Source organism: Pelodiscus sinensis, chromosome 19 (genome assembly GCF_052426305.1).
Source record: "Pelodiscus sinensis isolate ZL-2025 chromosome 19, ASM5242630v1, whole genome shotgun sequence".
In the NCBI taxonomy this organism is placed as follows: domain Eukaryota; kingdom Metazoa; phylum Chordata; order Testudines; family Trionychidae; genus Pelodiscus; species Pelodiscus sinensis.
This window is the reverse complement of record NC_143070.1, coordinates 103,135-125,954: the sequence shown is the minus strand read 5'-3', so window position 1 is coordinate 125,954 and position 22,820 is coordinate 103,135. Positions and strand designations below refer to the sequence as shown.

The 22,820-nt window shown below is 61.3% G+C and overlaps 1 protein-coding gene across 8 annotated transcripts in view; it reads left to right on the top strand.

The window, feature by feature from the left end:
• The window catches only part of SYNGAP1 (synaptic Ras GTPase activating protein 1), a 104,685-nt gene that overhangs the window by 76,780 nt on the left and 5,085 nt on the right, over positions 1 to 22,820 (top strand). For 5 of the 8 annotated variants that reach the window (XM_075915656.2, XM_075915655.2, XM_075915659.2 and 2 more), the window contains 7 exons: positions 257 to 435; positions 524 to 565; positions 2,664 to 3,522; positions 4,437 to 4,610; positions 4,694 to 4,905; positions 5,334 to 5,434; positions 16,422 to 16,504. In XM_075915656.2, the coding sequence (XP_075771771.1) occupies positions 257 to 435; positions 524 to 565; positions 2,664 to 3,522; positions 4,437 to 4,610; positions 4,694 to 4,905; positions 5,334 to 5,434; positions 16,422 to 16,504 (1,650 nt within the window). The remainder of the gene's footprint in view (positions 1 to 256; positions 436 to 523; positions 566 to 2,663; positions 3,523 to 4,436; positions 4,611 to 4,693; positions 4,906 to 5,333; positions 5,435 to 16,421; positions 16,505 to 22,820) is intronic. The other 3 variants (XR_012898971.2, XM_075915660.2, XM_075915661.2) reach the window with 3 other exon arrangements.

Here is a 22,820-nt window from a genome sequence, read left to right as displayed (position 1 = left end):
ATGTTGGGAGCCAGGACACCTGGGCTCTCTCCCGGCTCTGGGAGGGGATTGGGGACTGGTGGGTTGGAGCTGGGGAGTGCTGGGAGCCAGGACACCTGGGCGCTCTCCCGGCTCTGGGAGGGGGGTGGGGACTGGTGGGTTGGAGCTGGGGAGTGCTGGGAGCCAGGACACCTGGGCGCTCTCCCGGATCTGGGAGGGGAGCAGGGATCCCAGGTCTCATGTTCACCCCTCCCCATCTTTGTGCATCTGGCCCCAGGAAGCCCTGATCAAGCTGGGCCCCCTGCCTCGGCTGCTCAACGACATCAGTGTCGCCCTCAGGAACCCGCACATCCAGCGGCAGCCAAGTCACCAGGGGGAGCGGCTGCAAACCAAGCCCCTCATTCTGCGGGGTCCCTCCTCCGACATGCAGTCCTACATGATGCGGGACCTCAACAGGTGAGCCCCTCAGCGACCTCTCCAGCTTCCCGCACTCTCCCAGGTAGGGGCTGCCCAGTGCTAACTGCTGCCTCTGCTCCTCCTGCAGCTCTGTGGATCTCCAGTCCTACATGGTGCGGGGCCTGAACAGGTAAGTCCTGGCCCGAGACGGCATGGCACACTGCCTCCCCCCCTTCTTGCTGTGGAGCAGCTCTGTCATTTCCCTTCCTTGCCCTGCACATGGCCTGGGGGGCTGCCCTGCTCAAAGCTGGCTCTGCCTGAGGCCTGGGGAGTGCCAGGCTGGGCCTTTTCCCTCCTTCGGGGGCCCCTGCAAAGTCTGCATGCAGGGAGCTGAGAGAGAACCTCCGCCACCCTTGGGAAAGGATCATAGAATACTAGGACTGGCAGGGATCTCGAGAGGTCATCGAGTCCAGTCCCCTGCCCTGACGGGAGGGCCCAGCACCGTCTAGACCATCCTTGACAGGTGTGTGTCCAACCTGCTCTTCAACATCTCCAGAGATGGGGATTCCACAACCCCCTGGGCAATTTATTCCAGTGTTTGACCACCCTGACAGGTAGGAAGGTTTTTCCAATGTCTGACCTAAGTTCTTGTCCTACCAGGCTTTTTGGTTGATCATGTAAACGGGTCCACACTAACATCCCGAGTTAAAATCAAATCTAGAACAGCCTCTCCCCCCAGTAGCTTTCTCCACATTCTGAAATAAGAAATATTTCCATTACATTGCAAGAACTTGTTGGATAATCAGTGTCCTGCTGTGTTATTTGCCCATCCGATGTCTGCATAGTTGAAATCCCCCATCACTACTAAGTCCTGTGCTTTGGATGATTTTGTTAGTGTAAAAAGAGCCTCATCCACCTCTTCTTCTTGGCTAGGGGGTAACAGAGCTCTCCCATGACATCATCCTTGTTTTTACCCCTTTTAACCTAACCCAGAGAGTCTCAACAAGTCTGTCTCCTACATCCACCTCAACCTCAGCCCAGTGTATACATCTGCAATATAGTTGAGAGAGTTTGTTTGTCCGTTACTGAGTGAGTCTGTCTGTCCATCCGTTTGTTCAAAAACTCCTCCTAAACAGTAAGACTTAGGACTACCAAATTTGGTAGGTTGCCTCCTCTTATCCTACCTTAGGCAAGCCCTGCCCACGAATCACCAGGCTGGTGAAAGGAGACATCCAGGACTGTCCCAGCTCCAAGCCTCCTACCCTCCAGATGCCCTTCAAGGAACATTCATACGGGAACATTACTGGCTGCTCCCCTTGGTCAGGGAGCCAGGGAAAAGTGCCCCGTTTGCTACATCCCTGTCTTTCTGCGGAGCGCAGGGGGCAGATGAACATGGACATGCCACTCTCGCACAGCAGTGCCTGCTGGAGCTGCAGTGGCCATAGAAGGGTGCTTTTCACCTGGCCCCAAGCTGTTGCAGTGAGACCGGGCTGGAAAGTCCTCTTTCTCCAGGGCAGCCTGCACACTGAACCTCTCATCCTCAGCCCTGCCCCAGAACCATGATTTAAATGAAGAACAACAAACATTATTGGAGTTAAGGACCCGAGTGATGCCGGGTAAAACTTCTAGTTGTTAATGTAGAAGGCAACACCTCCTCCCTTTTCCCTGCCTGAGCAAGCTGTGCCCTTCCATCCCACTATTTCAGTCAAGTGTATTATCCCACCAAGCTGCTGTGCTACCAAGTCAGAGTTGTGTTTCTTTACCAGCACTTCAAGTTCTTCCTGCTTATTCCCCACACTTCTTGCATTTGGATACAGATAACTAGATACTGATTTGATTTTGCTCCCCAGTTCTGCCATGTCACTTCTTGATCCTACTATAACAGCCCGTGCACCCCCCAATTTCTGATCCATTTCCCAGGTCTCATGTTTTTTCACTTCCCTGTGGGTTTTGGTCACCTGTCCCTGTGGGACCTCATTTTAAAGCCCTCCTCACTAGGTTAGCCTCACAGCTGATCTGCTCAGAGACTGCACCGTCATTTATCACCTGGAGGCCCTGGTCTAGGGGTGTTCATCAACTTCTCCATTTCCTGGCACCCCCTCCTCATCTGCTCCCCCCAAGGGCTGCTCACCAACACCCCCATTCCCCAGGACTCCTGGGCTGGCACCTCTCCCCCCATCCGACTCCAGGGTTGCTCACTGATGCCCTCATCTCTTTGGCCCCCTTCTCTCTCCACCCTCTGTGGAGCACTGGGCCTAGCCCTGACCACTTGTCTCTTCTGCCCCCAGCTCCATGGACATGACCCGGTTGCCTTCGCCCACCAAGGAGAAGGGCTCCAAGGACATGTTCTTCGTGACACGCCCACCCCTGGCCCGCTCCTCGCCCGCCTACTGCACCAGCAGCTCAGACATCACAGAGCCCGACCAGAAGATGCTGAGCGTCAACAAGAGTGTCTCTATGCTGGACCTGCAGGACAGCCGCATGAACAGCGTCTCCAACCTGCAGAGCGTGGGTGACATGCTGAACAGCAGCCAGGCCTCCATCACTGCTGCCATGGGACTGCGGCCCAGCCGCCTCTCGCAAGGCAGCGGCTCCAGCATCGCCGCCGGCCTCCGCCTCAGCCACATGGGGGTCACCACCGACGGGGCCGCTGCCCAGCAGCTGCGGGTGCCCCTCTCCTTCCAGAACCCTCTCTTTCACATGGCCTCCGACGGGCCCTCCGCAGCTCCCTCGCACCGCCCTGCCGAGGGCAATCCCGACACCTTCGCCCCCTTCCACGGCTACAGCAAGAGCGAGGACCTGTCTGCCAGCAAGCACATCATCCACAGCCACAGCTACAGCGACGAGTTCACCCGCCAGGGCTCCGAGTTCACCAAGCGCCAGCTCTCGCTGCAGGAGAACCTGCAGAACATGCTCTCCCCTCCGCAGATCACCATCGGGCCCCAGCCGCAGCCCCCATCCCAGCCCCAGCCCCCGCTCCAGCGCGGCAAGTCCCAGCAGCTGACCGTCAGTGCTGCGCAGAAGCCTCGGCCCTCCAGCGGCAACCTGCTGCAGTCACCCGAGCCCACCTACGGGCCAGCCCGCACCCGGCAGCAGTCCGTCACCAAGGAGACGCCCTCGGCGCTCAAGCCAACCATTACCAAGCAGGTGTGGGGAGGGCAGGAAGGGAAGGGAGGGGTGTCAGGGAGTGGGGAGATAGGGCAGGTGGGGAGAGGTACAAAGGGGAGCAGTGAGGGGGCAGATGGGGTCAGGTGGGGAGAGGTACAAAGGGGAGCAGTGAGGGGGCAGATGGGGTCAGGTGGGGAGAGGTACAAAGGGGGGCAGTGAGGGGGCAGATGGGGTCAGGTGGGGAGAGGTACAAAGGGGAGCAGTGAGGGGGCAGATGGGGCTAGGTGGGGAGAAGTAGAAAGGGGGGCAGTGAGGGGGCAGATGGGGCCAGGTGGGGAGAAGTACAAAGGGGGGCAGTGAGGGGGCAGATGGGGCCAGGTGGGGAGAAGTACAAAGGGGGGCAGTGAGGGGGCAGGTGGGGAGAAGTAGAAAGGGAGGCAGTGAGGGGGCAGATGGGGCCAGGTCGGGAGAGGTACAAAGGGGGACAGTGAGGGGGCAGATGGGGCCAGGTGGGGAGAAGTACAAAGGGGGGCAGTGAGGGGGCAGGTGGGGAGAAGTAGAAAGGGAGGCAGTGAGGGGGCAGATGGGGCCAGGTTGGGAGAGGTACAAAGGGGGGCAATGAGGGGGCAGATGGGGCCAGGTCGGGAGAGGTACAAAGGGGGGCAGTGAGGGGGCAGATGGGGCCAGGTTGGGAGAGGTACAAAGGGGGGCAATGAGGGGGCAGATGGGGCCAGGTCGGGAGAGGTACAAAGGGGGGCAGTGAGGGGGCAGATGGGGCCAGGTCGGGAGAGGTACAAAGGGGGGGCAGATGGTACCAGATTGAGAGGGGTACAAAGGGAGGGCGGCTGACCGTCATGCTGAGGCACTGGTCTGTGTTGCAGTGCCCGCCACAGGGAGGGTGGGGGAGTCTCTGGGTCAGGGAAGGGGTCTCAGTCCATGCTTTTTCCCTGCAGCCTTCCCACACACCTTCCACGCTGAACCCCGTCATGCCGGCCTCGGAGCGCACAGTGGCCTGGGTCTCTAACATGCCGCACCTGTCGGCTGACATTGAGAGCTCCCACATTGAGCGTGAGGAGTACAAGCTGAAGGAGTACTCCAAGTCCATGGATGAGAGCCGGCTGGACCGGGTGAGAGCCCAGGCAGCTGCCCGTACGGTCCCCAAACTCCGGCCTGGTGCCGGGCGTGGCCCTCACACTGCCTTTCCCTGCAGGTGAAGGAATACGAGGAGGAGATCCACTCTCTGAAGGAGCGACTGCACATGTCGAACCGCAAGCTGGAGGAGTATGAGCGACGCCTCATGTCGCAGGAGGAGCAGACCAGCAAGATCCTGCTGCAGTACCAGCAGCGGCTGGAGCAGAGTGAGAAGCGGCTACGCCAGCAGCAGGTGGAGAAGGACTCACAGATCAAGAGCATCATTGGCAGGTGAGGGGCGGATCGGAGCGGCGGGGCCTTTCGGCAGGGTCACCTGGGCCTGGCCATGTGCGGGGAAGGTGGGGGCCGTGGGGTCCCTGGCACATGTTGGGGGGTCACAGGGTCCCTGGCACGCCTGGGGGGCGGCTCATGGCAGAGGCCAAGGGTCCCTGGCATGTATGGGGAGATGGGGATCACAAGGTCTTGTCATGAGGCCCCCAGCACACCTGGGGACTGTGAAGTGTATCGCAGGATTTTAGGCAGATCCCTGATGAGATCAGGCCAGGAGGGAAGAGTCCCTCTGGGAGCTGCCTCCCCTAGGTACCTGCTGTGGCCTCTGCCCCCCAAGGACCTGCTCAACCTCCCCCCTGCCCCCTGGGCGTGAGCTGTCAGGGACCCTTGGCCTCCCCCCGCGGGAGCCCGGATTGACTCCAGTGAAGCCTGTCCCTGCAGGTTGATGCTGGTGGAGGAGGAGCTGCGCAGGGATCACTCGGGCGCCCACGACGTCTCCGAACCCCGGAAACGCCTGCTCGACGCTCAGGTGGAAATTACAATGTCATTGTTCTTTTCCGTGTCTCCATTTCCCATCCCATCTCGTCTGCCGTCTGTCCCGCGGGCAGGCTAGTGCTGGGGGAAGCCAGAGGGATGGCCACGCTGCGGGGAGGGGGAGGGAGAAAGAGAAAGGAGGAGACACACACGCACTTGCCACCACAGCATGCACAGGACCTGGAGAAATTGCCAGAGAGCAGGGCTAGGACTGGGAGGGCACAGACTTCTTGCCCCTTGGGGACATAGGAGCATCGTGCTTACAGGCTGAGGGGGCCAGTGCCCCCTTACAGGGTCCTTAAAGCAGGCCTGGGAGTCAGTTCCCCCTCCAGGGGACAAAGGCTGAGAGGGGCCCAGAGCGGTGGGAATTTCTTGGGTCCATGGCGTTTAGGGTGAGGTGATGCCATCTGGATGCCCCATCCCTTCTGCCCTGGCTTTGAGCAGCTCCACAATAAAGCACTTTCTTCGAGAGATTGCTCATGTCCATGCAGCGTCAGTGTGCACGCTCGCCACGTGCACTGGTGCCAGCAGTATCTGTAGGGGACCAGGTCCCAGTGCCCCTGGAGTGGCGCACGCGCCATGCTACGTGGGACGCTTCCAAGCCCCTCCCTCTCCAGTTCCTTCTTGCCACCAGTGATGGTGCTTAGAAATGCTCCAGCAGAACTGTAGTGATCTTTGCTGTTTCCCTCTTTCCAAGAGTAAACAGGTTTACATAGTTACAGTTGATAGTGTTGGTCTGTGCGACCCTCCACTGTTTGCGGGAGGGCCAGAGCAGCGAGACATGCTGCATTTGTAGGTCCTTCTGCCCTAGGACCTGGAAGGAGAGAGACGTTGTGCCAAAGGCACTGCTGATGGAGTTGTCTTTAGCTCCGCAAGACCAATGATCTGATGTGTGGAGTGCCGACGTCTTGACACCAAGAGTCTTTGGTGATTCCCACAAAGTGGAGCAGGAAGCAATCAATGGCTCAGTTTGAGTCCTCTCTACTGGAGAACCCCAGGAAGGCGTTCAGGGTGCTGGTAGAGGAAGGGGCAGTGGCAGCTAGAGCAGCATTTGACTCAGCAGTCTGATCCATGGCCTCAGCCATTTCCATGTGCTGGTCAGTCTGGTTCCTGCTCTCGGGCTTGTCCATGGAAGCCCAGAGCTCGCGTCAGGACCTCCCATTCGACAGCCAGGCACTGTTCTCAGAGAACACAGACCCTAAACTGCATGCTCTGAAAGACTCTAGAGCCACTCTGAAGACTCTGGAGTAGTATGTCCTCGGAACAAAGAGGAGGAGCTTAAAACCCCTTCCTCTCAATCCCGTGGGGCCTGTCCTCAGCAAGACCCAGCCCAAGGAAGGTCTAAGCTATGCAGGAGGAAGCAGGACAGGCAACCTCCGTCGGCCACTCTACCTGCCCCAAACCCACAGGCAAGCACTCTTTCTAAGGGTGCGCCCTCTCAAGCCAGAACCTTCTCTTGTGTTTTCATCCCGCCTCTGCCCTACCTCTTGACTTGGAGGGCCTTTACCTTGGATCGCTGGGTCCTGACCATAATAGAGCATGGCTATACTTTACAGCTCTCCTCTCCCTCCTACTTTCCACCCACCTTCCCCATCCCTCTTCAGGGACCCTTCTTACAACACCCTTCTCGCACAGGATGTGGGGGAGTGGTGCAGGAGGTCTCACTCCAATACAGAAACTGGGGCTTTTATTCCCGTTATTTTTTAATCCCAAAAGCCAAGATGTCCTAAACGCCATTCTCAGCCTGTGAGGTCTGAACTGCCATCTCTGGAGCCTCAAGTTTTGCATGGTCTCTCTGGCTTCGACCATCCCTGACCTGGGTCCGGGGGATTGGTACGCTGCCCTCGACCTCAAGGAAGCGTACTTTCACATCGTGCTCTTCAGGGACACAGGTGCTTCCTGAGGTTCACGGTAGCTGCAAATCATTGCCCGTTTGCTGTCCTTCCCTTCGACCTTGCTACGCCCCCAGGGCGTTCGCCACACGTATGTCAGTAATGGCAGCGTACCTGAGACACAAGGGGGTCCAGGAGTTGCCCAACCTCAGCTGGCTGGTCAGAGGCCTGTCGGGATGGTGCTCTCTTGTCGGACATGGGTTAGCAGCTGGGTCTCCTGCCAAACAAGGAAAAGTCTGCGTCTGTTCCAGCTCAGAGGGTCGAGTTCATCGGACTCAGTAGCAGCTCCAAACAGGTTTGAGTTGCTCGTGAGCCTCATTTCCGAGTGTCAGCCACGTGGCATCATGCTCCTTTGCTGTGCTCTTTGCCAGACTCACTTTGCTACCTCTGCAGCTGTGGTTGGTGTCGGTTTACCCCCCCAGCATAGCATCCACTGGACAGATCGGGGACCATCCACACACACGTGGTGGTGGATGGCAGTGGCCAACATCTTGGCAGGAATTGCGTTTTGGCAGCCATGGCACTATCTGGAGTTGGTGTGTGATGCCTCGGATCGGGGTTGAGGGGCGCACCTTGGCATGTTGTAGACGCAGGGAATGTGGAGCCTTGCAGAGGTGGGTCTGCATGTAAATGTCAAAGAGTTCAGGGCAGTACGCAGGGCGTGCAAAGTGTCCCTCCCGCACCTGTCACGCAGGATGGTCAGGGACCTCACGGACAGTGTTCTATATCCGTAGGCAGAGAGGGACCCGCTCTGCAGCCCTCTGGCAGGAGGCACACGCTCTCTGGGAGTTTTGCGTCAGACACAGTATATCCCTGGAGGCCTGTCACCTCCCCGAAGCCAAGAGCACCGTGGCAGGTGACCTGAGCAGGCGGTTCTCCTCTCGCCTGACTTGCAGGTTCTTCCACGAATGGGGATCTCTCCCCGAGTCAATCTGTTTGCTAGCAGGCCGAATGTGAAGTGTCCTCTGTTCTGCTCCCAGCTGGGGCTAGAGGAGGGTTCCCTGCAGGGCGCCTTTCTCCTGCCTTGGTCAGGGGGGTCTCATGTATGCCTTTCCACCTTTTCCTCTGGTTGGCAAGATGCTGCCAAAGATCAAGCCGGATTCAGTGCAGTAACCCTCATCACATCTGCCCAGTCTCATCAGCACTAGCTTGGCACCCTTGTCGGCCTGCTGGAGAGGTGGCCGTGGCTGCTGTCAGCCTGCCCGGACCGTCTCTCGCAGGACCAGGGCCGACTGCTGCACCTGAACCTTCATGGCATGTTAAACCCACAGTAACAGGTGTGCTCGTCCTTTTGGGGAGCAGGAAGCCCTCTATGCCAGTGGTTCCCAACCCTTTATACTGTGGGCAGGCAAACCTATTCACAAACTTTTGGCGGACTGGTAACATTTTAATTACATATTTGCATATTCATCATATTCAACAATGAATATGCAAATATGAAAATAAAATGTTACTGGTCCTCCAAAAGCCCCGTCTCCCAGAGCTGTAGTGAACAGCCGGCTTCAGCTCTGGTAGTCGCTGTGTGGCGGGTGGCTGCAGCAGCTGAAGCCAGCTGTTTGTGGTGGCTCTGGGGACCACAAACCCTAGCCCTCTGAGCCCCCAGCGCCAGCCCTAACCCCTAGAAGTCCCTCCACTACTCCCTAGCGCCAGCCACAGATTCCAGATTCCCCTGCGTCCAACCCCCCCAGTGCCAGCCTCCCACCTCTTAGAGCCCCCGCCACCAGACCCCTCAGTGCCAGCCTCCTGTTTCCAGAGCCCCACTGCACCCAGCCCTCCCCCAGTGCCAGCTTCCCACCCTGGAGTCTCCAGTGCCCTCTAGTGTCAGCCTGCTGCCTCTTAAAGCTCCCCATCCCGTAGAGCTCTCCAGTACTAGCCTCGCCCCCAGCCCCCCTCCAGTATTCGCTTTGCCACCAGCACTAGCCTCACTCACCCCTGGAGCCCCCAGAGTCCCCAGTCACCCCCTCACTTAGTCCTTTGCTGCCTCCCAGCCTCCAGGTGCGTGCTGCTGCCCTGGTCGTGGCTGCTCTAAGGCTCCCTGCAGCCCTCCTGTGAGCTGCTCTTCCTCGTCTGGGAGGAAACCCCACCTCTCCACAACACTGGTTAGCTCCTCTCCCCACAGCCGCAGTGGGTGATGTACCCTAGCCCTGGCCCCCAGAGCTGCCACAGAGAACCTCTGCTCTACGTCTTCTGTTTACATGGCAAAATGGACCCAGTTCTTGGTTTGTGTGGAGCAGAAGGGAGTTAACGCCCCCCTGCAGACAATATTGGACTACCTGGAAGCACTCAGGTCTGGCTTTTTCTTCGATCAGAGACCACGTAACCACAGTTTCCATTGCGGCCTTTTACCCTCCATTTCAGAGCCGAGCTGTACTCTCCATGACCTCACGGCTAGATTCCTGAAAGGCCTAGAGAGGCTTTTTCCACAAACTTTCCTCCTCTTCCCCAGTGGGACTCAAATCTGGTTCTGTCTCGGCTGACAGGTCCTTTATTTGAGCCACTGGCCTTGTGTTCTCTGTCATTTGTCTGCGAAGGTGGCCTTGGTAGCCATGGCATGGATCAGGAGGGTATCCAGGCTTCGGACACTCACCTTGGAACTGCCTTACGCAATTTTTAAGGGTGAGGTTCAGGTAAGCTGCTTTCTTCCCTAAGGTGTTTTCAGCCTTCCATTTGGTCCAGGCCATCTTCTGACCCATCCGCTATCCTAAACCACATGAGACGCCTCCATGCCTTGGACGTTAGGCAGGCGCTCGCCTTTTACCTGGAGTGCATGAGACCCTTCCATACATCCTCTCAGCTCTTTGCAGCCTTCACAGAATGCATGAAAAATCTTCTGGTTTCTTCCCAGTGGCTCTCCAGATGGATCACCCTATGCATCACCATGTGCTATGATGTCTAACCTTTGCCGTGCACAAGGCGCACTTCACCAGCGCGCAAGCCACTTCACCCACCATCCTGGTGAATATCCCAATCGCCAACATCTGTACGGCTGCAACGTGGACCTCAGTCCATATGCTCATGTTCCACCACTGTGCTACGCAGCAGGCCAGAGGAGACATGGCATTCGGCAGGGCATGTGCATGAACAGGAGACCAGAAAGAAAGCTGAAGGAAACTCCTACCCGCCTCCGCAGATACTGCTTGGGGTCACCTACATTGAATGTGCATGAGCAAGCGCTGGACGAAGAAAGGGCAGGGACGTGTTTCTGTAACTGCTGTTCTTTGAGACGTTGCTCACGTCCATTTAACACCATTCCCTCCCCTGTTGTGGCTTTTGGCAAGAAGGAACTGGGGAGAGATGGACCAGGGAGTTCCCTATGTAGCTCGGTCACTCCAGGGGGCGTTGGGACATGGTCCCCTACAGGTACCGCTGAGGCAAAACCTTCTGGTGCTGAGCGCGCACACCTACCCTGCATGGACATGGGCAAACAGGTCACTTGTCTTTTCCCCAGTAACCCTCCAGACACTCCCCCACAGCTCACTCTTATGGCTCCCCCAGCCTCTAAGCTGTATCACAGGGCCCCCCGAAGTCCCCTCCCACAGTTACCCTGACACACACATACCTCACGGCTGCTCCATCACCTGCTTGTACCAAAACCCTGAGTGTTAGCTGGCACTTGCCACCTGTGCCACAAGGTACGTAGGCCTGGGAAGAGAAGGCTCCAAAGTCAAGGGCTATGTGTGAAGTCCTGGCTGTATGCAGGGATGGGGGCCCAAGGAGCCCGTGGAGCTGGCCCTGGGCTAGTGAGGCATGGGCAGGGACGGGGACCCGAGGAGCCCGTGGGGCTAGTGAGGCGCTGGCAGGGACGGGGGCCCGTGGGGCTAGTGAGGCGTGGGCAGGGACAGGGGCCTGAGGGGCCCGTGGGGCTAGTGAGGCGTGGGCAGGGACAGGGGCCTGAGGGGCCCGTGGGCTAGTGAGGCGTGGGCAGGGACGGGGACTCGAGGAGCCCGTGGGGCTAGTGAGGCGTGGGCAGGGACGGGGACTCGAGGAGGCCGTGGGGCTAGTGAGGCGTGGGCAGGGACAGGGGCCTGAGGGGCCCGTGGGGCTAGTGAGGCGTGGGCAGGGACAGGGGCCTGAGGGGCCCGTGGGCTAGTGAGGCGTGGGCAGGGACGGGGACTCGAGGAGCCCGTGGGGCTAGTGAGGCGTGGGCAGGGACGGGGACTCGAGGAGCCCGTGGGGCTAGTGAGGCGCGGGCAGGGACAGGGGCCTGAGGGACCCGTGGGGCTAGTGAGGCGTGGGCAGGGACAGGGGCCTGAGGGGCCCGTGGGGCTAGTGAGGCGTGGGCAGGGACAGGGGCCTGAGGGGCCCGTGGGCTAGTGAGGCGTGGGCAGAGACGGGGACCCGAGGGGCCCGTGGGCTAGTGAGGCGTGGGCAGGGACAGGGGCCTGAGGGGCCCGTGGGCTAGTGAGGCGTGGGCAGGGACAGGGGCCTGAGGGGCCTGTGGGCTAGTGAGGCGTGGGCAGGGACGGAGGCCCGAGGAGCCCGTGGGGCTAGTGAGGCGTGGGCAGAGACAGGGGCCTGAGGAGCCCGTGGGGCTAGTGAGGCGTGGGCAGGGACGGGGACCCGAGGGGCCCGTGGGCTAGTGAGGCGTGGGCAGGGACAGGGGCCTGAGGGGCCCGTGGGCTAGTGAGGCGTGGGCAGGGACAGGGGCCTGAGGGGCCCGTGGGCTAGTGAGGAGTGGGCAGGGACAGGGGCCTGAGGAGCCCGTGGGGCTAGTGAGGCGCGGGCAGGGACAGGGGCCTGAGGGGCCCGTGGGGCTAGTGAGGCGTGGGCAGGGACAGGGGCCTGAGGGGCCCGTGGGCTAGTGAGAAGTGGGCAGGGACAGGGGCCCGAGGGGCCTGTGGGGCTAGTGAGGCGTGGGCAGGGACAGGGGCCTGAGGGGCCCGTGGGCTAGTGAGAAGTGGGCAGGGACAGGGGCCCGAGGGGCCTGTGGGGCTAGTGAGGCGTGCGCAGGGACAGGGGCCTGAGGGGCCCGTGCGCTAGTGAGGCGTGGGCAGGGACAGGGGCCTGAGGGGCCCGTGGGCTAGTGAGGCGTGGGCAGGGACAGGGGCCTGAGGAGCCCGTGGGGCTAGTGAGGCGCTGGCAGGGACGGGGGCCCGTGGGGCTAGTGAGGCGTGGGCAGGGACGGGGACCCGAGGGGCCCGTGGGGCTAGTGAGGGCGTGGGCAGGGACAGGGGCCTGAGGGGCCCGTGGGGCTAGTGAGGCGTGGGCAGGGACGGGGACTCGAGGAGCCCGTGGGGCTAGTGAGGCGTGGGCAGGGACGGGGACTCGAGGAGCCCGTGGGGCTAGTGAGGCGTGGGCAGGGACGGGGACTCGAGGAGCCCGTGGGGCTAGTGAGGCGTGGGCAGGGATGGGGACTCGAGGAGCCCGTGGGGCTAGTGAGGCGTGGGCAGGGACAGGGGCCTGAGGGGCCCTTGGGGCTAGTGAGGCGTGGGCAGGGACAGGGGCCTGAGGGGCCCGTGGGCTAGTGAGGCGTGGGCAGGGACGGGGACCCGAGGAGCCCGTGGGGCTAGTGAGGCGCGGGCAGGGACAGGGGCCTGAGGGGCCCGTGGGCTAGTGAGGCGTGGGCAGGGACAGGGGCCTGAGGGGCCCGTGGGGCTAGTGAGGCGTGAGCAGGGACAGGGGCCTGAGGGGCCCGTGGGCTAGTGAGGCGTGGGCAGGGACAGGGGCCTGAGGAGCCCGTGGGGCTAGTGAGGCGTGGGCAGGGACAGGGGCCTGAGGGGCCCGTGGGCTAGTGAGGCGCGGGCAGGGATGGGGACCTGAGGGGCCCGTGGGCTAGTGAGGCGTGGGCAGGGACAGGGGCCTGAGGGGCCCGTGGGCTAGTGAGGCGTGGGCAGGGACAGGGGCCTGAGGGGCCCGTGGGCTAGTGAGGCGTGGGCAGAGACGGGGACCCGAGGGGCCCGTGGGCTAGTGAGGCGTGGGCAGGGACAGGGGCCCGTGGGCTAGTGAGGCATGGGCAGGGACAGGGGCCTGAGGGGCCCGTGGGCTAGTGAGGCGTGGGCAGGGACAGGGGCCCGAGGGGCCCGTGGGCTAGTGAGGCGTGGGCAGGGACAGGGGCCTGAGGGGCCCGTGGGGCTAGTGAGGCGTGGGCAGGGACAGGGGCCCGAGGGGCCCATGGGCTAGTGAGAAGTGGGCAGGGACAGGGGCCTGAGGAGCCCGTGGGCTAGTGAGGCGTGGGCAGGGACAGGGGCCCGAGGGGCCCGTGGGCTAGTGAGAAGTGGGCAGGGACAGGGGCCTGAGGAGCCCGTGGGGCTAGTGAGGCGTGAGCAGGGACAGGGGCCTGAGGGGCCCGTGGGCTAGTGAGGCGTGGGCAGGGACGGGGACCCGAGGGGCCCGTGGGGCTAGTGAGGCGTGGGCAGGGACAGGGGCCCGAGGGGCCCGTGGGCTAGTGAGAAGTGGGCAGGGACAGGGGCCTGAGGAGCCCGTGGGGCTAGTGAGGCGTGAGCAGGGACAGGGGCCTGAGGGGCCCGTGGGCTAGTGAGGCGTGAGCAGGGACAGGGGCCTGAGGGGCCCGTGGGCTAGTGAGGCGTGGGCAGGGACGGGGACCCGAGGGGCCCGTGGGGCTAGTGAGGCGTGAGCAGGGACAGGGGCCTGAGGGGCCCGTGGGCTAGTGAGGCGTGGGCAGGGACGGAGACCCGAGGGGCCCGTGGGGCTAGTGAGGCATGGGCAGGGACAGGGGCCTGAGGAGCCCGTGGGGCTAGTGAGGCGTGGGCAGGGACAGGGGCCTGAGGGGCCCGTGGGCTAGTGAGGCGTGGGCAGGGACGGGGGCCCGTGGGGCTAGTGAGGCGTGGGCAGGGACAGGGGCCTGAGGGGCCCGTGGGCTAGTGAGGCGTGGGCAGGGACAGGGGCCTGAGGAGCCCGTGGGCTAGTGAGGCGTGGGCAGGGACGGGGGCCCGTGGGGCTAGTGAGGCGTGGGCAGGGACAGGGGCCTGAGGGGCCCGTGGGCTAGTGAGGCGTGGGCAGGGACGGGGGCCCGTGGGGCTAGTGAGGCGTGGGCAGGGACAGGGGCCTGAGGGGCCCGTGGGCTAGTGAGGCGTGGGCAGGGACGGGGACTCGAGGGGCCCGTGGGGCTAGTGAGGCGTGAGCAGGGACAGGGGCCTGAGGGGCCCGTGGGCTAGTGAGGCGTGGGCAGGGACAGGGGCCTGAGGGGCCCGTGGGCTAGTGAGGCGTGGGCAGGGACGGGGACTCGAGGAGCCCGTGGGGCTAGTGAGGCGTGGGCAGGGACGGGGACTCGAGGAGCCCGTGGGGCTAGTGAGGCGTGGGCAGGGACGGGGACTCGAGGAGCCCGTGGGGCTAGTGAGGCGTGGGCAGGGACGGGGACTCGAGGAGCCCGTGGGGCTAGTGAGGCGTGGGCAGGGACAGGGGCCTGAGGGGCCCTTGGGGCTAGTGAGGCGTGGGCAGGGACAGGGGCCTGAGGGGCCCATGGGCTAGTGAGGCGTGGGCAGGGACGGGGACCCGAGGAGCCCGTGGGGCTAGTGAGGCGTGAGCAGGGACAGGGGCCTGAGGGGCCCGTGGGCTAGTGAGGCGTGGGCAGGGACGGGGACCCGAGGGGCCCGTGGGCTAGTGAGGCGTGGGCAGGGACAGGGGCCTGAGGGGCCCGTGGGCTAGTGAGGCGCGGGCAGGGACAGGGGCCTGAGGGGCCCGTGGGCTAGTGAGGCGTGGGCAGGGACAGGGGCCTGAGGGGCCCGTGGGCTAGTGAGGCGTGGGCAGGGACAGGGGCCTGAGGGGCCCGTGGGGCTAGTGAGGCGTGGGCAGGGACAGGGGCCCGAGGGGCCCGTGGGCTAGTGAGAAGTGGGCAGGGACAGGGGCCTGAGGAGCCCGTGGGGCTAGTGAGGCGTGGGCAGGGACAGGGGCCTGAGGGGCCCGTGGGCTAGTGAGGCGTGGGCAGGGACAGGGGCCTGAGGGGCCCGTGGGCTAGTGAGGCGTGGGCAGGGACGGGGACCCCAGGGGCCCGTGGGGCTAGTGAGGCGTGGGCAGGGACAGGGGCCCGAGGGGCCCGTGGGCTAGTGAGGCATGAGCAGGGACAGGGGCCTGAGGGGCCCGTGGGGCTAGTGAGGCATGAGCAGGGACAGGGGCCTGAGGGGCCCGTGGGCTAGTGAGGCGTGGGCAGGGACAGGGGCCTGAGGGGCCCGTGGGCTAGTGAGGCGTGGGCAGGGACGGGGACCCGAGGGGCCCGTGGGCTAGTGAGGCGTGGGCAGGGACGGGGACCCGAGGGGCCCGTGGGCTAGTGAGGCGTGGGCAGGGACAGGGGCCTGAGGGGCCCGTGGGCTAGTGAGGCGTGGGCAGGGCCAAGCAGCATGAGGACTGCTGGGCAGTTGTGGTTTGGCTGGCCTGGTGAGTCCGCAGTCGCTGCAGGGGAGGGTCGGGAGGTGGCTCGGTTTGCTGTAGGGTTCATCCCTGCGCTGTGCTTGGAGGGGTGTCCCCTGAGTTCACGGGGCTTGGGCCTTCGGTGCTCCCGGTGCCATGTGTCCAGATGAACTGACGTGTCGGAGAGGGAGCAGTCCCGTTCTAAACATCACAGGGACCTGGGTTCAGCAAGGAGGGAGTAGAGATGCATGCTCCAGGGATGTGTGGATGATGTGCAGGAGATGTGGTGCTTCCCTAGTGGTTTTTAAATCAAGCACCGTCCCTTCTGTGCCCCAGGCTTTCCCCTGATGGCACCCTCCGATGGTGGCAGCGTTTAGGGTTTGGGTCTGGATCTGGGGGCTTGGGTGTCTAGGGGTCAGTGCGCAGAGCCTGGGGGCATGTGAGGGATTTGGGGAGCAGTGTAGCTCTAACAGACATTCATTCCCCTGTGGCAGGAATGTCTGTCCCCTTCCCTTGGCTGTCCCTGTGTGCCCCAGAGCCAGGTCACGTTGTTCCCACTTCTGTGGGTGCAGCAAGGGGTTAGGGTGGGGTTTCAGTCATGATTTTCCCAGGCCCCTTCCCCCTGCTGCCCTCAGCACTTCCTGTTACCTCTTCCCTTCTGGGTCTATGTACCCCTCCCCTTTTTGGGGGGAGATGATGGAGCCAGTGCTGGGGTAATCCGTGCTCCCATCGGGGGGCACCAGTGCCGGGGCCCTGACCCGTCTGTTTCTCTCCTCTTCATCCTAGCTTTTCATCAGGTAACTCTCTCTGACTCTGCTTTTGTCACGTGGAGGGATCGGGGGCACTCTCGCCGTTTGGTAGCAGACCAGGTGGGTCCTTTCCTCTCCTCCCCTCCACCCCCCATCTGCACACGCACCCCTCCCCCTCTGTGCATCACCCTTTCCCGTAGAGACTAGAACACTTCCCCCTCCTTCCCCCCCAGGTTCAGTTAACTCCGTTGTCTGGTTGGTTCTATCCCCCGCACCGCACTGAGGGCCCAGCCTCTCCCTCCACAGCGGCCCGCTGTGTCCTGGCATTGCTGGGGGGATTGACCCTGGCACTGGAGACCGGGCAGGGCTTTCCGCAGATACTGTCTCTCTTGTGGGCAGCACAGGGATGCTGCCTCTGCTGTCTTCACCCTCCTCTTGGGACCTTTTCTCTTTTCCAGGCCTTTCCTTAGGCCTGTCGCTCTGGCTGGCTGTTTCTGGCAGCTGCTCCATGCCCCGCAGCGTCTGGGGGTCTCAGGCTGGAGCCGTTCACTCAGGAGGTGGCCAGTGGCTGAGAAGAGAACCTCGGCGTGCCCATGTCTTCACTGGCTGCAGCACCCAGCCTCAGAAGGCAGATTTGTCTGGGTGTAGCGTCGCCCCAGAGCCTGGCTCCCTGTAGGACACAGGTGGGGTGAGGCAAGGTGCAGTTTTGACTGGTGCTCCTCCCTGCACTGACTCTGGTGAGACAGCTTCTGCTGGCCACTAGCAGAGGCAGAACACGGCTTCCTGGGGTGACCTGCACCAGCACGAGGCCGAAAGCGAATCATGTGTCAGGAATAAACATCAGCTGTGAGCCTGTCCCCATCCTGTCGGCCTTCTTGCCCCCTTGCTGTCTGGCTCTGGGCTCATCTGACCCTGGCCTGGACTGCCTTCCTAGCCATCCAGCCCATAAACCCCTCTCTTGAGGTAGTGGCTGCACTTCTGTTTCCACCCCACAACACCTCAGGAGGACCCTTCCCCCCACTCTCCATCCCGTCTGCAGCACCAGACAGTGCCCAGCTCTTGTCCACCTAAGCACCCTTCCCCGATGGGGGGAGGAGGGAGCCGTGCTGAGAGGAGACGGGGGGGGGGGGGGGGGGGAGTAGAGCTGGGCTGGGCTCGAGGGGAGGAAAAGTTTCTCACCAGACAAGGGCAGTTTGTTAGTGTCTGTGAGCGTCTTCCCCAGCGCTAACCCCCAGTGTCATCCCCGTCTCGTTTCCACCTCCAGTCCTGTGTCTGTCTACACTGCATCCCACTGGAACCGGGAGCTCCTGTAGAATTGCTTAGCCGGAGGGGGGGGTTGCTCATCTCCCAGGGAGTCTTGGGAGGAGGTGGCTTGTGCCCACTTGTAGGAAGTCTCTGATTGTGGGTGTTCTGCCTGTCCTGGGGCCAGGCTGCAGTGGGAGTGTCTGAATCTCGTGTGTGTGTTGCGGGCGGCACGTGCAGTGTCACATGGCTGTGTGTGTCCATGTCCTGTGAGCATGTGTCTCAGCGATGAGAGAGCACAGTCCACCGACCAGAGGGGGCACCCCGGAACGCCTCCGGGTAGTGCCAGACGGCAAGTGTGAGAGGTTAGTGCCTGCGCAGGGAGGGCATGCATGGGAAGGCCGTTTGCTGTGGTGGGGGGGGGGGGCTAGGACAGACAGAACGTGGCTCCGCAGTGACTGGGCAGTGTCGCCCAAGGCAGGGTGAGACACTGACCCACAGACCTGAGCTGGGCTCCCATGTCAGCAGCTGCCGTGGCCTCATTCACAGCCCCTCGTGTCTTGCTCTAGAGAGGATACAGATAGTGGGCTAAAAGTGCCATAGACCCCTCTAGCTTACCCCTTCAGGAGGGCTGGCTGCTTGCAGCACCTTTCCGACCAGGCTCCCTGTGTCCGCCCAAGCAAGTGTGTTTGGTTTATACAGGCAGGACACTGTTCTAGAGGAGCTTGTAAGGAGAGCTGGGTCACCGGGAGGGAGGGAGGGAGGGAGGGAGGGAGGGGGCAGCATTTGCCAGGGGAGCTAAGTGCCTAAGTCCCATCTGTCAGGCTGGCCAGCAGTGACATGCCCAAGGTGAGAGAGAGCCTGACATTGAGCTGGGAGCAGCCAAACCACCGCCCAATGGGAGCTGGCGGTGCCCATGTGCTGGTAGAAGGTCACCACCCCTAACTTCCACAATTGCAGGTACAGCTGGGATAGCTCATCAGTGGGGTGTTTAAAATGCGGGGAGCTGGCTGTGCTGGACTGGGCTGGTCTCTCCAGCTGGGGACTAAGAGAAGTGATGAACTGTGGGGGAGTTAACACGTTCTTCGGGTGCTTGCTCATGTCCGTTCCAAGTAGGTGTGAGTGCTGCGTGCACAATGGTCGGAGGCTTTTCCCCTAGCGCTGCCCATTGGAGCCCCTGGAATGGCACCTCTGTGACTGTATATAGGTCCCTGCTGACCTATGGCCTCTTCAGTCCCTTCTTACAGCTAGGGACGGTCGCTGGAGCACCTCCTCTCTCGTGTTTGCACAGGGTTCCCTAGGGCTCTCCTCTTTCTGTAAGTAGCTGGCAGAGTTGTAGTGAGTTAAGTTCATGTGGGGGGTTCCATCCCCAGGACTAGGGCATGCCTCGGTCTCAGGGCTTCAAGCCACGCAGGGAGAGTCACACGCTGCCTGTTCCAAGTGCCTTGGGGAAGAACACCAGTCTGACAGGTGTAAAATGTGCAGGGGCTTTAGGCCCAGGACGAAGAAGGACTTGGGGCTGAAACGCCTTCTTTGGAGTCAGCCCTTCGCCCCCAGTCTGTCGGACCTGGCACCGGACACTTCGGTGCGTAGCTCTGAGAAAGGACTCGTCAGACCAGCCCTGGCTCTGCCATTTCCAGCGTGAGGCACTGTCCTTAGTCTGCAGTGCCACACAAGACGAGGGCAGACAGGAAACGCTCCCCTACTAAGGCAGCAGCGTGTGCGGGTACCAGTCCCGCTTGGGGACACCCAACCTTGGCCTGCTTTTGCCAGCACTGATGACTCCAGCCTGTCCGGCCTGCTGAGTCTGGTCCTGGTGTGAGAGGAGCTTGATCTTCCCTCCATGCCAGACATAGGGAAGAGTCAGTCTGAGGTGGCAAGGGATCTGCTCCCTATGATGGCACAGGATTCGAACGAGGGGCCTGGCTGCCCCTGCCGCTCCTGGTGGTTAGCTGTCTTACTGCCAGGGCCCCAGGCTGCAGGTGGGTGAAGAGTGTTACTTCCACTTCGATGACGCAAAAGGTTTTCGCTCAGAGCCCCTTGGCCACTGGCAGGCATTCACCACAGGGGCTTGGGGCTGGCCCATGGCAGCACTAGTGCTTGTCTGTCCTTGGGGCAAGCCTGCTATGATATGGCACCATTCCCCAGCACCGCTCTGGTAAGGCTGGAACTTCTCAGAGTCTGAGGTAGACTCCTGCACATTCTGGGAGAGCCAGCGCTGCTCTTGGCACTGCCTGAGGCAGAACAAAGGGCAGACGGTGCTTGTAATGTGGCGGGGGCTGGTGCCTGTCAGTGGTGTAGGAGGCTTGGATGCCTGCGTCAGACTCCTCTGTCACCCAGGGACCTCCCCATGGTGGGGATGCGGAAGCACAGGGCAATGAGCAGTTCAGGCTGGCTACCGACCCAGCGCCAGTACTTCAGTGGCCACGGCACCAAGCACTGCAGCTGCCACCTGCATTGCTCCAGGGACCGCCACGCAGGTGGAGGCTCAGGAAGACCCAGTGCCACCCAGGGCATTGTCTTCTTCCTTCCTGGTTGAGGTGAAGGGAGGGACCTATAGCTCCCTGCCTGCTCTGGACACCAGGGCCCATCAGGGGAGTGACACAGAACCTAACCTTGCTGGCAGAGGAGGTCTCTGAGGACACAGAACCAATGGGGGATATTCTGGCTCTTGACGGGCCCTCAAGGCTGGCTCTGTCCCTCATTAAAGTGATATAAAATACCACCGAGGCCCTGTGGTGCAGCCTGGGACCGTGGTGGTAGAGGGTTAACAACAAGGGACAACAGGGGCCTTTGCCCAAATCCAAGGATGCTAAGAAGGACCTCTTCAGTTAAAAAATCTTCATCACCAGGGAGCTTCTGCTTTGCATAGCAAATGAACAGGCCGCCCTGAGTTGCAATGCCTGTAACTCCTGGAGCTCTCCGGCCAAGGTCCAAGAATTGCTCCCAGCCGGCTCCCACTGAGTTCGGGGCAGTCATGGAGGAGGAAAAGATGGTCGCCAGGAGTCTTTTGGGTGCAGCTCTTGGCTTCAGGTCTCAGGGCTCCTGCATGAGATCCAGAACCTGCCTTTCGAATGCTCTGGCCTCTTTGGATTCAGTGACGACCCTCAAGTCTTCGGTGCTGAACACACCAGCCCCATAAAGGAAGCCAGTTAAACCTCAGGTTGCCGCACACTTCTGCTCTGCTTCTCATAGACAGGATTGCAGCAGGAAGTGGGGTAGGAGTAACAGGAAGTTCCTCTCTCTTGTTGCATTAGGAAGAGCATTTCTAGCAGCTCTAGAGAAGTGATTATTCCCCTTTATTCAGCACTGGTTAGGCCACATCTGGGCTGTGTCTAGACTGTCCAGTTTTTCCGGAAAATCAGCCGCTTTTCTGGAAAAACTTGCCAGCTGTCTACACCGGCCGCTTGAATTTCCGCAAAAGCACTGACTTCCTACTGTAAGAAATCAGTGCTTTTTGCGGAAATACTATGCTGCTCCCGTTCGGGCAAAAGTCCCTTTTGCGTAAAACTTTTGCGCGAAAGGGCCAGCGTAGACAGCTGAGATTTGTTTTCCTCAAAAAAGCCTCGATGGCGAAAATGGCGATCGGGGCTTTTTTCTGCAAAAGCGCATCTAGATTGGCCACAGATGCTTTTCCGCAAAAAATGCTTTTGCGGAAAAGCGTCCATGCCAATCTAGATGCTCTTTTCTGAAAATGCTTTTAACGGAAAACTTTTCCGTTAAAAGCATTTCTGGAAAATCATGCCAGTCTAGACGTAGCCCTGGAGTATTGCATCCAGTTCTGTTCCCCCTTCTACAGAAAGGATGTGGCCGTATTGGAGATGGTCCATCAGAGGGCAATCAAAATGATTCAGGGGCTGGAGCACATGACCTATGAGGAGAGGCCGAGGGAGTTGAGTTTGTTGAGTCTGCAGAAGAGCAGAATGAGGGGGGATTTGAGAGCAGCTTCCATCTCCCTGAAGGGAGGTTCCGAAGAGGAAGGGGAAAGGCTGTTTTCAGTGGGGGCAGATGGCAGAACAAGGAGCAGTGGGGGAGGTCTAGGTTGGCTATTAAGAAAAACTATTTCACTCTGAGGGGGGTAAAGCCCTGGGCTGGGTTCCCGAGGGAGGGGTGGCCTCTCCAGCCCTGGCTGGGTTGGTTGAGTTGGGTGGGTCCTGCTTTGGGCAGGGGGCTGGACTCGATGGCTCCTGCGGTCTCTGCCCGCCCCGGGATTCTGTGATCTTAGTCCTCCTCTGGTCAGGGCCAGGGCTCAGCTGAGCCGTCTCCGAGGACAGAGCCCAGTTCATTGCCCAGCCCCAGCCCCGCCCTGTCTCATTGCTGCTGGGCTTGGGCACAACTCACCTCGGACTGCTGGGTTCTGAGATTCTTCCCAGTCCTCTCCCTCCCACCTACCCCCACGGTCCCTCTTCGGGGACCCTTTTCATGAGCAATGCCTAGTGCAGGGCGTGCACATGCTTCTGCAGCTTGGGAAGGAGGGTAGAAGAGGTCCCTCTGGCCCATTGCAGATGCACAAAACCTCAACAGATTCACGAAGAAATGGAAGTTCCGCATGGTCTCGCCTCTCAGGATCTGGGGCATGGGCAGAGACCGCAGGAGCCATCGAGTCCAGCCCCCTGCCCAAAGCAGGACCCACCCAACCCAGCCAGGGCTGGAGAGTCCACCCCTCCCTTGGGAACACTGCCCTTGCCTCAAAGGATGCTGGGGTAGCTAGGGCCTGTGCCCAAATCCACACCTCTGTAATCCCGTCCCACAGATGGCTTGTGCCGCTTGTCCTGAGCCGCATGCACTAGCAGTTCACAGCCCTCCCTTTCAGCCTTTTGGTGGCCCCTCAGGTGGTCGTTGAGTGCACGGCAGTTGTGGTGGCTGCTCTTCGAAAGCATCAGGGGCGAGTCTTCCCTTACCTAAGCGACTAGCTCTAGGGCTGGTCTAGAGCCCAGTGGATGGACAAGTGCACTGATGCGTGCAGCGTTCCTGTCCTCAGTGGTGAAGTCGACCTTCACTCCCACTAGAATTCATCGGGGCTGCCTTGGTCCCTGCCTGACTCTTTTTCTGGCCATAAGGCCTGCACTGCCGAGCAGGCCTGCATCAGTTCCCCAACGTGACGCCCAGAAGTAACCTAACGCTTCTGGGACATATGGCAGCCTGCACTTGCCTGGTGAAGCTGTGGCTGGCCCCAGTGTGCAGGCTGAACCAG